This window comes from Scardinius erythrophthalmus (assembly GCF_964197995.2).
Source record: "Scardinius erythrophthalmus genome assembly, chromosome: 25".
Taxonomy (NCBI): domain Eukaryota; kingdom Metazoa; phylum Chordata; class Actinopteri; order Cypriniformes; family Leuciscidae; genus Scardinius; species Scardinius erythrophthalmus.
In genome coordinates this window covers 3,580,944-3,595,410 of record NC_138245.1, presented here as the reverse complement: position 1 = coordinate 3,595,410, position 14,467 = coordinate 3,580,944, and the positions used below count along the sequence as shown (strand labels likewise).

The 14,467-nt window shown below is 37.0% G+C and overlaps 1 protein-coding gene across 1 annotated transcript in view; it reads right to left on the bottom strand.

The window, feature by feature from the left end:
- Nucleotides 1-13,618, bottom strand: part of rbms2a (RNA binding motif, single stranded interacting protein 2a) — a 60,591-nt gene extending 46,973 nt beyond the window's left edge. The window contains exon 1 of the mRNA XM_081357769.1: nt 12,899-13,618. Coding sequence (XP_081213895.1) covers nt 12,899-12,970 — 72 coding nt within the window. The 5' untranslated portion in view covers nt 12,971-13,618. The remainder of the gene's footprint in view (nt 1-12,898) is intronic.
- Between the last annotated feature and the right edge of the window lie 849 nt (nt 13,619-14,467).

The following is a 14,467-nucleotide window of genomic DNA, read 5'->3' as shown; positions in this document are numbered from 1 at the left end:
GTGTTATGATCCACCGGATTCGGGACCACCGGAACTGGGACCACCGGAACTGGGACCACCGGAACTGGAATCACCGGCACTGTTGCGAAGGGATTCTTCCTTCTCCTCCTCCGTTTCGGGACCACTGGACTCGGGATCCCCGGACTCGAGACCACCGGACTCGGGACCACCGGACTCGGGACCACCGGACTCGGGACCACCGGAACAGTCACGGAGGGGTTCTTCCTTCCTCTCCTCCGTCTCGGGACCAGCGGTGAAGGCTTGCCCTTCTGCTGACCGCCATCTGCCATGAGTCTCTCCTCCTCCATAGTCCTCTGAGCACACCTGGCGAAATACTCAAACAAGGAGATTGGAGACCCCTTATCCTCGCCAGAAAAAAACTCACTCCGCTGAATCCACATCTTTGGGTTGGTTCGTTCTGTCACGACTTGGGGAAGTACAAAAGGTGCGAGGACTCAAGTGCGGAAGAGTGGTTATTTATTAATAAAGAAAGAACAAACACAAAACAAAACCCACGAGGGGGAAAAACATAACTAGTAAACACAATACCAAACAAAACCAGAACATGAAACTAACTGCAGGGTCACGGGGAAACAAGAAACATTTGACAACGAACCAACACAGACAGTAAACAAGAGGGGACTTAAAAAGGGAATAAATCAAGAGGGAACAGGTGGAACAAATAATCAATAATTAGATAACAAGATGGGAGGGGCTAGACAATAGACACGAGCACATGGCCCAAAATAACAAAACACCCATGTGCAGCACAAGACAGGACAGGCATGTGACACATTTATCCCGCCGGTATAATAGCAAAAGCGCCCGAGATCCGCACACAAAGTTACTTGCGTTTCGCGCTTGATACTTGCGTTTCACATCGTTAAAATAGGGCCCTATATGTCCTGTGTTTGCTATGGCACTTGAGTGCTGTTTCAAAACAAAGAATATAACTAAGGTGGATTTTTGCGTATCTGAATTCTGCACAGAATGCTGTGTTTTAAAGAGATGTGGAGGAGAAACAGTTTGAGATCAGGAGGAAACTGCAGCTTTACCGAGCTCAACGGCTCTGGCTGAGCTAATGAGCTAAATTCTATTGGCTGTTTTAAAAAAGGGGAGGAGCTGATCGATATGCCCCGCCCTGTCTTCCTGTTTCAGTGGGAATTACATCAACACACTGAATAATTCTGCGCGTTTCAAGGCACTTCAGTGGGACTTTAATAAGAGATAATAGGATGGGTGATGTTACTGTATCACTGGTGTCAATACTTTGATAACTTATAGGTAACACAATTAGGGTTACAAAAGGGGAGAAACATTTTCGGAAACTTTCTATGAGAAGTTAAGCTGTATCATATACAGTATTTATAAATACAAGCATTTTGTTTAGTTTTAAGCCAATATGCATGCCAACTAATAATTAAAAAAACAATGAAATTTTTTACTTAAAAATGTATTTGTGAGTAGAACTTTAATCGATTCTTTCATTAAACAACAAAAAGCGTGAATACAGCTGAATAAAATAAACTTATTCCCAATGATTCCCATTCCAGAAGTAAAATGAAAGCAGATTGAGGGGTGTGTCCTCAATAGCCCTGCAGTCAGTAGTGTGTGTGTGTGTGTGTGTGTGTGTGTGTGTGACTGTGTGTGTGTGTGTGTGTGTGCGCGTGTGTGTGTGTGCGTGAGTGTGTGGAATGTGCAGGGTAGAAACTCGACTGAATTTGCATTAAATCTGTTTTTTTTTTTAAGCCAAGATTATTCTGCAAAATGAACATTTAAGTTCCCTGTTACTGGTTAACCTGCAATTGTACAAATTTCCAGTTTATTCCCATTAATTCCAATGGAAAGTTTCCAACTTTTCCCCAAAAATCCTAGAATTTTGCAACTCTGTGCACACACACAAACATATGGTGTTCTTCCACTGTACTTTTCCAGAAAGCCTGGTCACCTGGACAACCTATTCCATGAAAGAATATATATATATATATATACATAAATAAAAATCAATGTCTTTGAAATGAATGCCTTTAATTTTTGAAGGAATTCCTGCCGTATTCTGAGAACATGCATGTGTAATAATGTCCTCTGAAACCGACGTTTACACGCTCTGACATTCACCTGGAGTAAACTCACTGAGTCGCTTTGGTGACTGACACTCCACAACCATGGTTTTCAGAATCTAAAGTTTTCTCTGAGTTAAGTTTGATAAACCTGCATGGTTCCTGTAGTGCGCAATTCACCAATGCACAATCTACATGATATTTCATTCAAATGTAATAACTATTACCTCTGAAAACATGTGGCAGGGCAAAGTATATCAATGAACAACTAAATGCATACAGTATATAAATGAATAAATAAAAAAAGAAGAGAAAAAATAACTCCGCTATTGGACTGAATAAGAACCAGTCCAGAGATTTCTGGTTCTGGATTCACAAAACATTCCTAACTTTTAACTGTTCTTATTTTTATCTTCTACTAAAGTCCCCCTGTGGTGAAAATCAAGTTTTTAATGTTGTTAATGTTTAATATGCTTTAAGACAAACCATGTGTAAAATTCATAAGTCGACACCATTGCTGAGTATTTCCGCCTTAAAACTGCAGTGAACCAAAGACAGTCTCAAAAACACGCTTTGAAATCGCTGGTGTTTCTGACGTCACAAACTACCTTGTAACCAATCAGATCAACGTGTGATCGTCAACCAGTGGATCTCTGAGCTTAGCGAGTGAGTGGAGGTGGGGCTCATTTGCATATTCATAGAAACGCATATACTAAATGAGGCAAGGGTGTCGAGTTACATTCAAGATATTTTAAGGCATGAAGAGAAAAAAACGTTTAAAAATGTCATTTTGAGTTTTAAGGGATACAATTATTGTCTACAGGGGGACTTTAACAGAATGGGACACTGAGAGGTTTGAGATCAGGTCAACATGTGGGCTTTAGCATATCATTAACTGCTCTGAAGCAGTGAAGTCTCAAGAGAAGCCAGGTTATCCCAGTATATTTTTCTGTTGATATGAAAAACCGGTTACATTTAGCAATATAGCGGGTGAATTATGTATATGATGTAGCCTATATTACGATGTTATGTTGAAGTATATGTTTTTCTCCACTGACATTTTGAGTTGTTCAAAGCGTTTCTAAGGATACTGATTGTTAAACGGCTGCTGTCTGACTCTGAGATGCGAACGGGAACATGGTTTTGTAACATTAGCATCACATTATTAGCCGTTTAATTGTCAAGCAAAAGACTAATCATATTAATTACAGCTATGTGTCTGACGTTGTAGAGAGTGATACATAAAACGCTTTCCCGTTCTGATACATCGGCTTGTACAGCTGGTGTGAGTGAGTGGAGGCGGGACTAATTCGCATATTCATGGTTTTGAGTGTATTAAATGAGGCAAGGGTGTAGAGTTGCATTAAAGCTATTTTAAGGCAAGAATAAAACTAAAAAAAATCACAGGAATTTTTATTTTTTTGAATATGTCATTTTGATGATCAAAGATGAGTTTTAAGGGATACAATTATGGACTACAGGGGGACTTTAAGACTAAAGTCAAGAATATTTTTCTAATAATAATACTCTTTTAAGAGTTTTTCTTAAGACTGTTTTAACAGGGATTTGAATTCCTGAAAACAATGTTCCTTAAAATCATTGTAAATAACCTCTTAAATTTAGGATAAGCTGCATCTAGCAGCTCATAAATACCCAACCCTAAGATGTTCAATTAATTTATTGGCTTGTTTAAAATATATTACGTAAGTTTTGGCAGCATTCAACAAATTTAAGAGGGCCAATACACATTAATCATAAACCCCACGCTGATGCATGATTATCACGATTATAGTGTTGTTATAGTGACTTTTCTCAGGGTTGATGATCAGCGAGTCTTCTGCAAGAATCACTGTACAATTAGATCAACAAAACTTGAAAGAAAGAACAGATATAGAGAAGACTGAACTGCACTTCTGCAAGCTTCCTCTCAAGCAGATTTGAAGCTCCCGTTCTCTTAATTTAGCCTTTATTTTCTTATTTTTAGTTCGCTGAACTGTTCACATAACTCCATATTAGGTGTGAGAAGAGGAAACACACTTCCGATCGGATGGCTCAGAGAGGAACTCAGATCCCATGTCCCAGTCTACCCCGACACAGAAACGTGTGTGTTTTATTGGCTCCTCTGGTCTTAATTAAGACTCCGGATATCCTCAAGCCCAGCGTCCCGATTTAAGCCTGTTCTTTAAACATCTCACAGAATTCACCTCCTTTTCTTTTCCTGCCTGTTTGTTCTCTACGTGTGTGTGTGTGTGTGTGTGTCCTGTGGGCCCCTGAGCTCAATTACATTCCAAGGATTTTTGGGATGTTCCTAAAAGACGCATGACTTTCCTTCTCTTCCATGAACTATATATGCCAGTCAACACACCTGCTCCTCCACCTCATCCACAACAGCAACAAACAAAACACAGCAGATTAGAAGCATATTGCTGTAACGCGTACGTTCTGTTTGGGTTTGTTTGGACTGTGTTTTCCCGTGCTCGTTTTCCCGTGTTGTGTGTCCCTATAGTTTGGTTGTAAATTAACCCCACACCTGTTCCTGTTCTGTTAATGATCTCTCTCTCCCAGTGTATTTAATCCCTGACTTCTGTCTGTTCTTTATTCCCTGTCGTTTGTGATTAAAGTGGTTGTGTCGCTCCCTGTGATTCCACTGTGGATTATTGGATTGAAGAGTATTCTTTGTTTGAGTTCTTCGTTTTGCGCTTTATTAACACTACCATCCGTGACAACTGTAAGCAGACAAACAACTGACTTTCGTAACAGCGACCAGTAATACTCCAACAAATATTACACAATTAATAATAACATTGGTCATTTCGTTACACTTGAAAAATTACAATTAAAAAAAGGAATTCTTTGTTTGAACTTTGATAATTCCTCACATTGGAAATAAATTTTCTTAAAATTAAACCAGACTGTAAACTGAACTGAATCGCTGTGTGTAGTGAAAACACAACAGTAACCCTATAGTTAAGTGCACATGCCAAACTAAAGCTGCAATCTAGAATTTTATGTGAAATTACACATAATAATTATGTTTTGATTATAATTAACAGCAATACATCTAATTTAATAGTATGCTTTTCATATTACATATACAGGTGACACTCGAAAAATTTGAATATCGTGCAAAAGTTTGTGTATTTCAGTAATTCAAATTAAAAGGTGAAACTAATATATTTAGTATATATAACTATATACAGTATATGCATGATTATACTTTTCAGAGGGCCGACATTTCTGTATTTAAAATCCTTTTTTTTAATTGATTTCATGTAATATTCTAATTTTCTGAGATTTTGAATTTGGGGTTTTCATAAACTATAAGCCATAATCATCAAAATTATAACTTTTGCACGATATTCTCATTTTTTGAGTTTCACCTGTATTTACAACTACATTATTCCACATAGAAAATGTATATTAATTGTGTAGGGTTGCTGACTATTTTGTATTTTTTAATTGAAAACAATATTATTTACTGCACATGGTTGTCAATCGTTTTTATTCAGTGTTGATGTTCTACTGCATCTTTGTAAACCACTAAAGAGCAGAACGTTTTTAAAATACTTATTATATCAGATTGGATTTAACTTATTAATCGCTTAATTTTAAAATGATTACTGTTCAGCCAGTTTACAACCAGAATAAATATTATATTTCAAGGGCTTCTCAAACAGCAGTTTTAATGTGCATACAGTGAAAATATCAACACACACTTCAACAATTTCTCTCAAGCTTTCTGTCTTTTTGTCATATTTCAAAATAAAAATGTAATAATATGGCTATTGCACATAGACACATATTCTGTATTTAAATAAAGTAAAATTTTGCACTGTAGTTCATGCTCTGCAATGAACGAAAATGACAATGATCAAACTTAATTCCTTCAGTTTACAGACAATTTGTTTGTATGCTTTGCATTGCTATAAAAACGAGCCATTTTAACACACACACTCATTCTCACACACATTCCTCCAGCCGGGGAGACATCACTCTCGCTGTCTGTCTCGCATCTTCATTACTGTGTGTAACGTAAAACAGCGTTCAGCGGAGGAAACCCGACGCTCTTAACCTGATTCTGCTCGCCATGTGTCTCTTATCTTCTCTTGGTCTACATTTTCAGCTCTTCCAAAAATAATACATTTTCGGGAACACTTTACAATAAGGTCTCAATTATTAACATTAGCTATGCAATATATTTGGTAACACTTTATCTCGACAGTCCACTTTAGACATTCTACTAACTATAAGTAACTCCATGTCAACTACTGTAGTAGAGTATGTTTACAGAAACTGTAAATGTATAATGGTGAAGTGTTAACATATTTTAAATTATATCACCATTTCTTTTAATAATTGGTAACTGGTTTCATTTGTGGTTTCATAACTGGTTTCATAACTTTTAATAATTGGTAATTGGTTTCATTAGTTGGCATTAGTTAAGAACTGTAGTTAACGTGAACTAAGAATGAACAAAACTTTCACAGTATCTATTAGTTAATGTTAATTTCAACATTTACTAATATGAAAAAAAACTGTTGTTAACATTAGTTAATGCACTGTGAACTAACATGAACGATGAATTAATGCATTTTTATTACCTAACATTAACAAAGATTAATAAATACTGTAACAAATGTATTGATCATTGTTATTTTAGTTTATGTTAATTAAACCATTAACTAATGTGAACTATAATGAACCTTATTGTAAAGTGTTACTGAATCATTTTTCCTTTAGTCCACTTGCAATGCTTGTCAAAGTCATTTTATTTTTCAAGCAGAATTGTTTCATATTTCATCAATTTAAATGTAGTCTCTAAATTAATCAAAACAGACAGGGAAATAATAAAAAAATGCATACAACAACCAATACTAAATTCTAGCAAATTATATCAAAATCTACCGGTTGTCGCATTTCCTCGTCAGACTGTATACTCAGCTAAAGTGAACTCGCTTTAAATCTTTATTCAATTAGATTTTAATGGAATAAAACACACACACACACACACACACACACACACACACACACACACACACACACACACACACACACACACACACACACACACACACACACACACACTTTAGTCCTGAAACCCATTAGTCTCAGCTATCCGATGTCTTTGTGACTCTCATCCTGATATCCCATAATAGGCCAGAGGTCGTTCTCGACACTTTGGATTTCCCGCATCCGAAGGCACAACAACTTTTTGCTCATTTTAACACACATAAAGACACTTGGTGAGCCGATGGCACAGACCTCACCGGCGAACCAGATTTAACCGAGTACAACGTCTTTATTGATCCCGCAACAACATTTCAGTCAACCAATCAGATCTGAGGGACAAGTTTAGGCTTACGACCAGGGTTAGGTGCTTCTACATCAGTGTTATTCACACATCATTTCCCTCCAGTTTAAGGGATAACTTATTATGGGTAGAGTTAGGTTTAGTGATAGGGTTAGGATTGTTTAAAAGCGGATAAACTTCTTGTGTGTTGCTGTCCTTTTTTGGTCAACTTTGGACTTTCTTAATTTCTGAGACTAAAGTTAGTGGGACCTTTATAGTTTTAGCTCTAATGTTTAAAGATTTATTTCATGGAAATGATGCAGATGCAACATTTTACAGTATATCATACTCCAATATCTAATCAAATGATGTCTCAGGTCTAATATAACCTAAAACCAGCAGATCCATCCACAATTAAACTCAATTAAACGACACAACATTATCACATTCATCAATCCTTTTCATTCATCTGTCAGTCCTTTTAAACCTCAATACATATTTAGCATGTTTTTACTTTTGTTGTATTGTTCACAATTTAAACGTATAGAGTAGACTGGAGAATCTTCCAGTCCCTCATGGTGAAAATCAAGATTTTAATGTTGTTTATGTGTCTATGTGATGTGTTTAATATGCTTTAAGACAAACCATGTGTAAATTCATAAGTCGACAGCATTGCTGAGTATTTCCTCCTTAAAACTGCAGTGAACCAAAGACAGTCTCAAAAACACGGTATGAAATCGCTGGTGTTTCTGACGTCACAAACTACCTTGTAACCAATCAGATCAACGTGTGATCGTCAACCAGTGGATCTCTGAGCTGAGTGAGTGAGTGGAGGCGGGGCTCATTTGCATATTCATAGAACCGTGTATACTATATGAGGCAAGGGTGTCGAGTTACATTCAAGCTATTTTAAGGCATTTTTTCAAGGAAAAAAAAACGTTCAAGTATGTCATTTTGCTGATCAAAGATGAGTTTTAAGGGATAAAATGATTGACTACAGAGGGACTTTTTTCCTTCAATGTACTCTCTCTCTCAAGCAATGAATGCTTTACAGGTAAAACAATAGCAAATTGTTGCTTAGAAGGCAATGATTCAATGTATACAGCAACAGCAACATTTCTTACAATTTACAATCACCTGACATATCTGAGGCCGAAATGCACCAGTGTGCAGTTTTCCTGCAAAAAAACTTGGAAAACAAAACGCTTGGAAAACTGCCGCCATTCAAGAATTCATTAGCGCAGCAAGAGCCCCAGCAGAAATAGGATTTCTGGGAAATGTAGTTTTGAGGAGCGTCATTTTAAAGGCAATGTGGTAATTCAAAACCTTCTGCCATCTGGTTCTATTATCGCCTCCCACTCACAAAGAGCCTTTTCTCGTCCCTCGGCTCGTGTTTATTTTGTGTTCTCTCTTTTGTTTACTCTTATGGCACAGGTACAGGAACGAGAGATCGGGTCAGAGAGACAGATGAAGAGAGATGGTCGAGATATGTCTGGAATTCTCCACATGTGCACTTAACCTGCACATGAACTCTGGGATACGGCCAAATGTTTTCAGCTAGTCATGGGAGTAGCGTTCCCTCCTCACCACTAATATCACAGCTCACTTCAGCCATAGTGTTGTGAAATGTGTCTCAGGAGCTCATATAGCTATGGTGAGAGATCTGTATAAAGCTTACATAGAATTTACAATTTACATAAGATATATTTGTTTAAATGTATCTGAATATACCAAAATTATATGGAAATGTTTGTAAGGTTATTTAGCTGTCACTTGTTTTATTGTGAAATACAACAGACAGAAACCATGAGAGAAATGTTTCACAGCAAATGCTTATTAATATTATTTTGCAGCCGATCAAATGTTCAGTTTTCGAGTTATTTGAGTGTGTTTCTGCTTTAAAGGTCATTATGAAACACTGCTATTTGAGAAGCCCTTCAAAAAGACTATGTTTTACTAGAATATGGTGATGAAACTGGCTGATATTGATATGAACTATTGAATTAATAAACCCAATTCAACATGATATGATCTATTTTCTTGGTATTGAATATCAATAATGTGTATTTCATAAGTATCTGTAGTGAGCGCAGGACACTGTCTGAATGATTATGATAAAAATGTATGCAAAGACTAATAACTCTCTGTCTGTAATTATAATCATTAAATAAATAAATAAAACTTTATAGAGATAACCTAAGACAAACACAACAAAACACATTGGTTGATATTGCTGAAATACTAAACTTACAACTAAAATGTCAAATACTCAAACTGTAATTCATATGCAAATTAATCTTAAAAACTTAAAGTGTTTAATAAAATGAGAAACAATTACAAAATAAAGCATAAGATTTAAGAATGTTAAAAATGTTAGAAATATATTAAATGTTCTCCGACATATAAGCCCACACTGGACTTGCCATGTTACAATTTTAAAAAGTTTATGCCCGTTTTAAAAAGTTTATGCCAAAACATAAAACTATTAAAATAGGAGATACATTTCATGGAAATGCATAGTGAATTTTCATATTTTGTTGTTGGAGCAAGTGGGAATGCAAAAATGATATTTGCTTTGGTCTCCCATGTGCCTCTTTTTACCTAGCTATTGTTTACTTCCACTTTCCAAACCTGGAGATGTGAAAAGGCCGAATCCACTCACGCACATTGTGTGTTATAATGTAATATAACCTGAGTGCTTTACATTCAAACGTTCACAACAGTTGCACTCAAAAAGTTGTGGGAATGAAATGTTTAGTTCATGGCATTCAACCATTCATATACAGAATCAATGCACAATGATATCATTGAGAAGAAAGGCATACTCTTTCTGCGCTGCCAGTAAAGGCACTGGGTTATACTGGTCCACGACACCACTGAGGCTCTGCTTCAGTTCTCCAGTCCTCTTGGAGGAAACTAATGCCGTGCCACTTCTTAAGTCAGACAGCTGGCAATTTGTTTGCAGTTTTGAAAAAGTTCAATTTTATTGGGAAAATTGTGATTAATGAGATTATTCTCTCCTTCATGCGCTCCTGATGAGATACGCTGATCATTTGCATAAAAATAAACTTTTCTAAACTTTGTCGCATCGATGGACACGCGGTCGCACAAAAAAACACACTGAAAATGAGATCATGTTGCGGTGTAAACTGGGCTTAACTGATATTTGAATGATTAGCATGCATGTAAAGTCCAGTATTTATTAACTTTCCCTGCCTCTGATGAACATTTTCGTCATTTGTGAGAAAACACTTCACCGCCATTTGCATTTTTTTCCGGCTTTCCGCGTTTTCACTGCTATACTGTAGGGGGCGCTATTACACATCTCCTGAAAGAGCACTGAATCTCCTGATCAAAGACACAGGTGAAGACGCAGAAACAAGTGATAGCATACAGTATGTAAGCAGATGCATATGTAAAATAACGCAGTCATCAACATTTAACAGCATAAATCAAAACTGCCTAATGAAACGTCGACCCAGGACGAGCTGCAGGACTGAAGCTTTAGGGGTGTTGATGAACTCGATCTATAGGCTACTCCATCTATGCTTTGATCATCGGTCTGAATCCGCACTGGATGTAGTTTTGCCTAAAAATTATTTTCTCAGCTTTTTGCTCAAAATGTTGCTTTTTTTATTAATCTCTTGTGTTGAAAAAAAATGCATGAAGCTACAATAGAACTAGGTTTATATGTTTAAAAGCAGAGGGTCTGTTCTTTCTTTTGATATATTGCATGTTCAGATATTAATACCACAAAAAAATATTCTACGGCCATTAAACCTTAAAAAAAATGCTGGCGGTGGCTGTCAACTTTTTTCAAAAATACTGGCAGGGAAAGAGTTAAGAAAGCTTAAATAAGTTTTTGTGGACAAGAGTCAAGCTGCTGTAACTTAATGCATTTCTTGGAAAAAGAAAGAATTTCATTTCACTTTCATTTTTCAAATCACAATCAGTTTCCCAAATCTTTATCGGTGACGTTATGTTGGGTGTGACTGAGCGACACACACACTCGCTGCGTCATGAGCCGTGCACACATTAGATTTACTGACTGTAAACATTCCAGACACTTGCACACCTATCATCAACAGTTTTCAGAAATCAATCATGCCACTTTCTCAAGCGTTCAACTGCTGACGCACAGCAACGCCAATGTCTCGGGTTCAACTCCCAGACAACTCTTGGACTGATACATGTATTGCCTGAACGCTATACATGTATGAATCACAGCGGCTGCCAAATGTAATAGCATTTTTAAAACTGTGAATGTGAAATACATTGACAACAATTATACCTTATTACTTAATTTAATATAAATGAACCTAAACAGAAAATTATAGGTTTATTATATATTAAATCATAATTTATATCTGACTACATATAACTTTATAAAGCTATAAAGTTGTTCTTACGTTAATAAACAAATAAATAAATAAAATACTGGTGCGTTGACATAAAGAAATAGGTAACACATTTTTTTAATTACATATGTTACATGTAGGCTATAGTAATAACTATAAATTATGCACAATTACATGCAACTAGCTCCAAACCAAACCCTAATCCTAACCCTACATGTAGTTACTTAATATTTCTCAGTATAGTCTAATTAAATATATAATTAGTGTAACAAAGACACCTTAGAATAAAGTGTTCCAAGAAATATCGGAAGGAAAGCATTGATTTTTATCGTCTAAAGAATGAGTGACATTCAGAAAATGTCGCATTTGATAAGCCCAAAAAATTCTTAAGTTCAGGGAAACAATGGAACATTCACATCCTGGATTATGTAATGTTTAACCCCATCTACAGCGACGCTACAATAACGCGCACATTAAAAACAACGAAGCTGGCAACACTGCAAGCGCGCGCTTCGTTTATTAAAAATGTAACTATGTTGCGTCGCGCGATCGCGATTTAGCTGGGTCGCGTCGCGTTGCTCGTCGAAGTTTCTTCGGTCCTTTAACAAACATGGACGGTCACAAGAGGCGTAAACATAATGAGTTTGCTGAACTGAAACTTATTCCCATTTTATTACTCTCCAACGCAACAGTCGCGCGCGTCACGGTGGGTTGTTTTTCGAGGGGTGGGGCGTTGTATTTTCCCACCGATGAAAACTTGCAAACATCAAAGCATCCGCATCCCTCTTTTCACACGATACAGAACATGTCGATCCCTCGCCGATACAGCTCACAATTGAACGGTTCATATCTATCGGTATCTATAAGACCTTCTTCGAGGTGGGAAAGTAAATTTCCCCATAATTTAGGCTACTTTCAAAGTTCGATAATCCTGAAACTTCCCGATGTATCCTAATGCATGTGGTTTTATAACGACTTGAGTGATGGCGAATGTAGATATTATTGCCAGAAACTTATGAAAGCCGCCATTCCCAACAAAACCAAGCATATCCCGAGGCGTGTGTATCCACAGCTCGAGACAATGATCCCACAGAAAGCTGAAGTTGATTTGTCAAGGACACTGCAGCTCACATTTGCCACTGGATTTGGAAAGCAACAGTCAAATACGCGTAAAAGTCGGGTTGCGTTACCTTTTTGCTGTTTCTGCTGTTGTACCCGTTGTAGGGGTTGAATCCCGTCCTCGGAGGAACGGAGAGCAGCATTTTCTCCTCCGCGGTGTCCGGAGCGGCGAGCCTGACGTCAGTGAGAGGAAGTTCAGGCGGGATCGAGATCGAGTCCCGCGTCGCGTCGCGTCAATAGTATCGCGTCGCCGAGACTCTCCGAAGCCGCTGCCGTTCACACTGTTATGTCGCTAGTCTCTGTACTGCGAGTCGTATAGTGGGCGTTCGTAATAGTATAGTGCTATATCGCTATAATGTTATTGGTAGACTGCACTAGAAAATACCATCACAAGTGATGTATACAACTAAGATATTATTCTAATTTGACTAGGAATTAGGCTTAAAAGAATTCAAAGTAACATTATGCTGTTGGAGAGTGTTGTTATATTTCCACAGCAGTGTTCAGTGGATTAAATTATTTACTAGATTCACTCATACTGTCATAAATTACTAAAATGTCATTCGAATTGGACAAATAATCAATTTTCTTGTCCCTAATAATCAAAATAATGCAGGGGAAACTGTTAAATGAACTGCAACAGTGCTAAACTTGCATCATAAAATTACAACACACGAACTATCATTGAATCAAACTTACTAAGACTGTCGACAGTTTCTTTTCCATGCATCGTTTTATTATGTGTGTGTGTGTGGTAACAGACTACAGTCAAATCACCGCTCCGGATCTCTGTCTTGCCTGCACTCGAGACGGTGACGTGAGCTCCACTGACAGCTCCTCCTATTGGTTGTCGCTCGCGAAATTCGCTTCTCATTTGCATAAAGACGAAATTTCTGAACTTTTGTCCACATTCTTTCTGTTGCTAACGGTCACTGTCGCCGGAAGTCAATCTGCAGGAAACATAAACATGTGAACGTGTTAAAATCAGTTAAAAAGTCCAAATGTGCCGATATTCCTTTATGCAGTTAACAGGGAACGTAACCTTTGGCTAACATTCTGGCAGGATTATGAACAAATGTTCTTCCAGTAACAATAATACAATGTTTGTTCAATATATAGTTTTGTTATAAGTAAGTGTTTGGAGCAAAATTTGGTGATTAACTTAATAATTATGTATGGGAAATACCATATACACAAACAGAACTTAAGCATTATATTGAGGCCTTAAAAGATGAAGAAATTAGAAGAAAATGTGCTTTTCTTTTTGGAATTTTTGGTAAGTTATCCCCTGTAGGCTATATTTTTTTTTCCTGTTTCCTTTTATGCTATTATGAATGTAATAGATAATAGTTACATTGTGATCCTCTGTATGTGCATGTTGTTATTGTTCTGTTATGCAATAATAAATTAATTAAAAAATAAACTGCAAACACTAGAACATTTGGGAAAAGTGCATCTATATAGGCTGCTTGGCATTGTATAAAGCCTGGTTGGTTGGGAATATTTATCTAAAGAGAAAAATTTTGAATTATAGGGGTGTAACGAGACCCTCATGTCACGATTCGATACACATCACGATACTGAACTCACATGATATTATTTTAAATTTGGTGTTACATTGTGTGTGTAAATGAATAGAC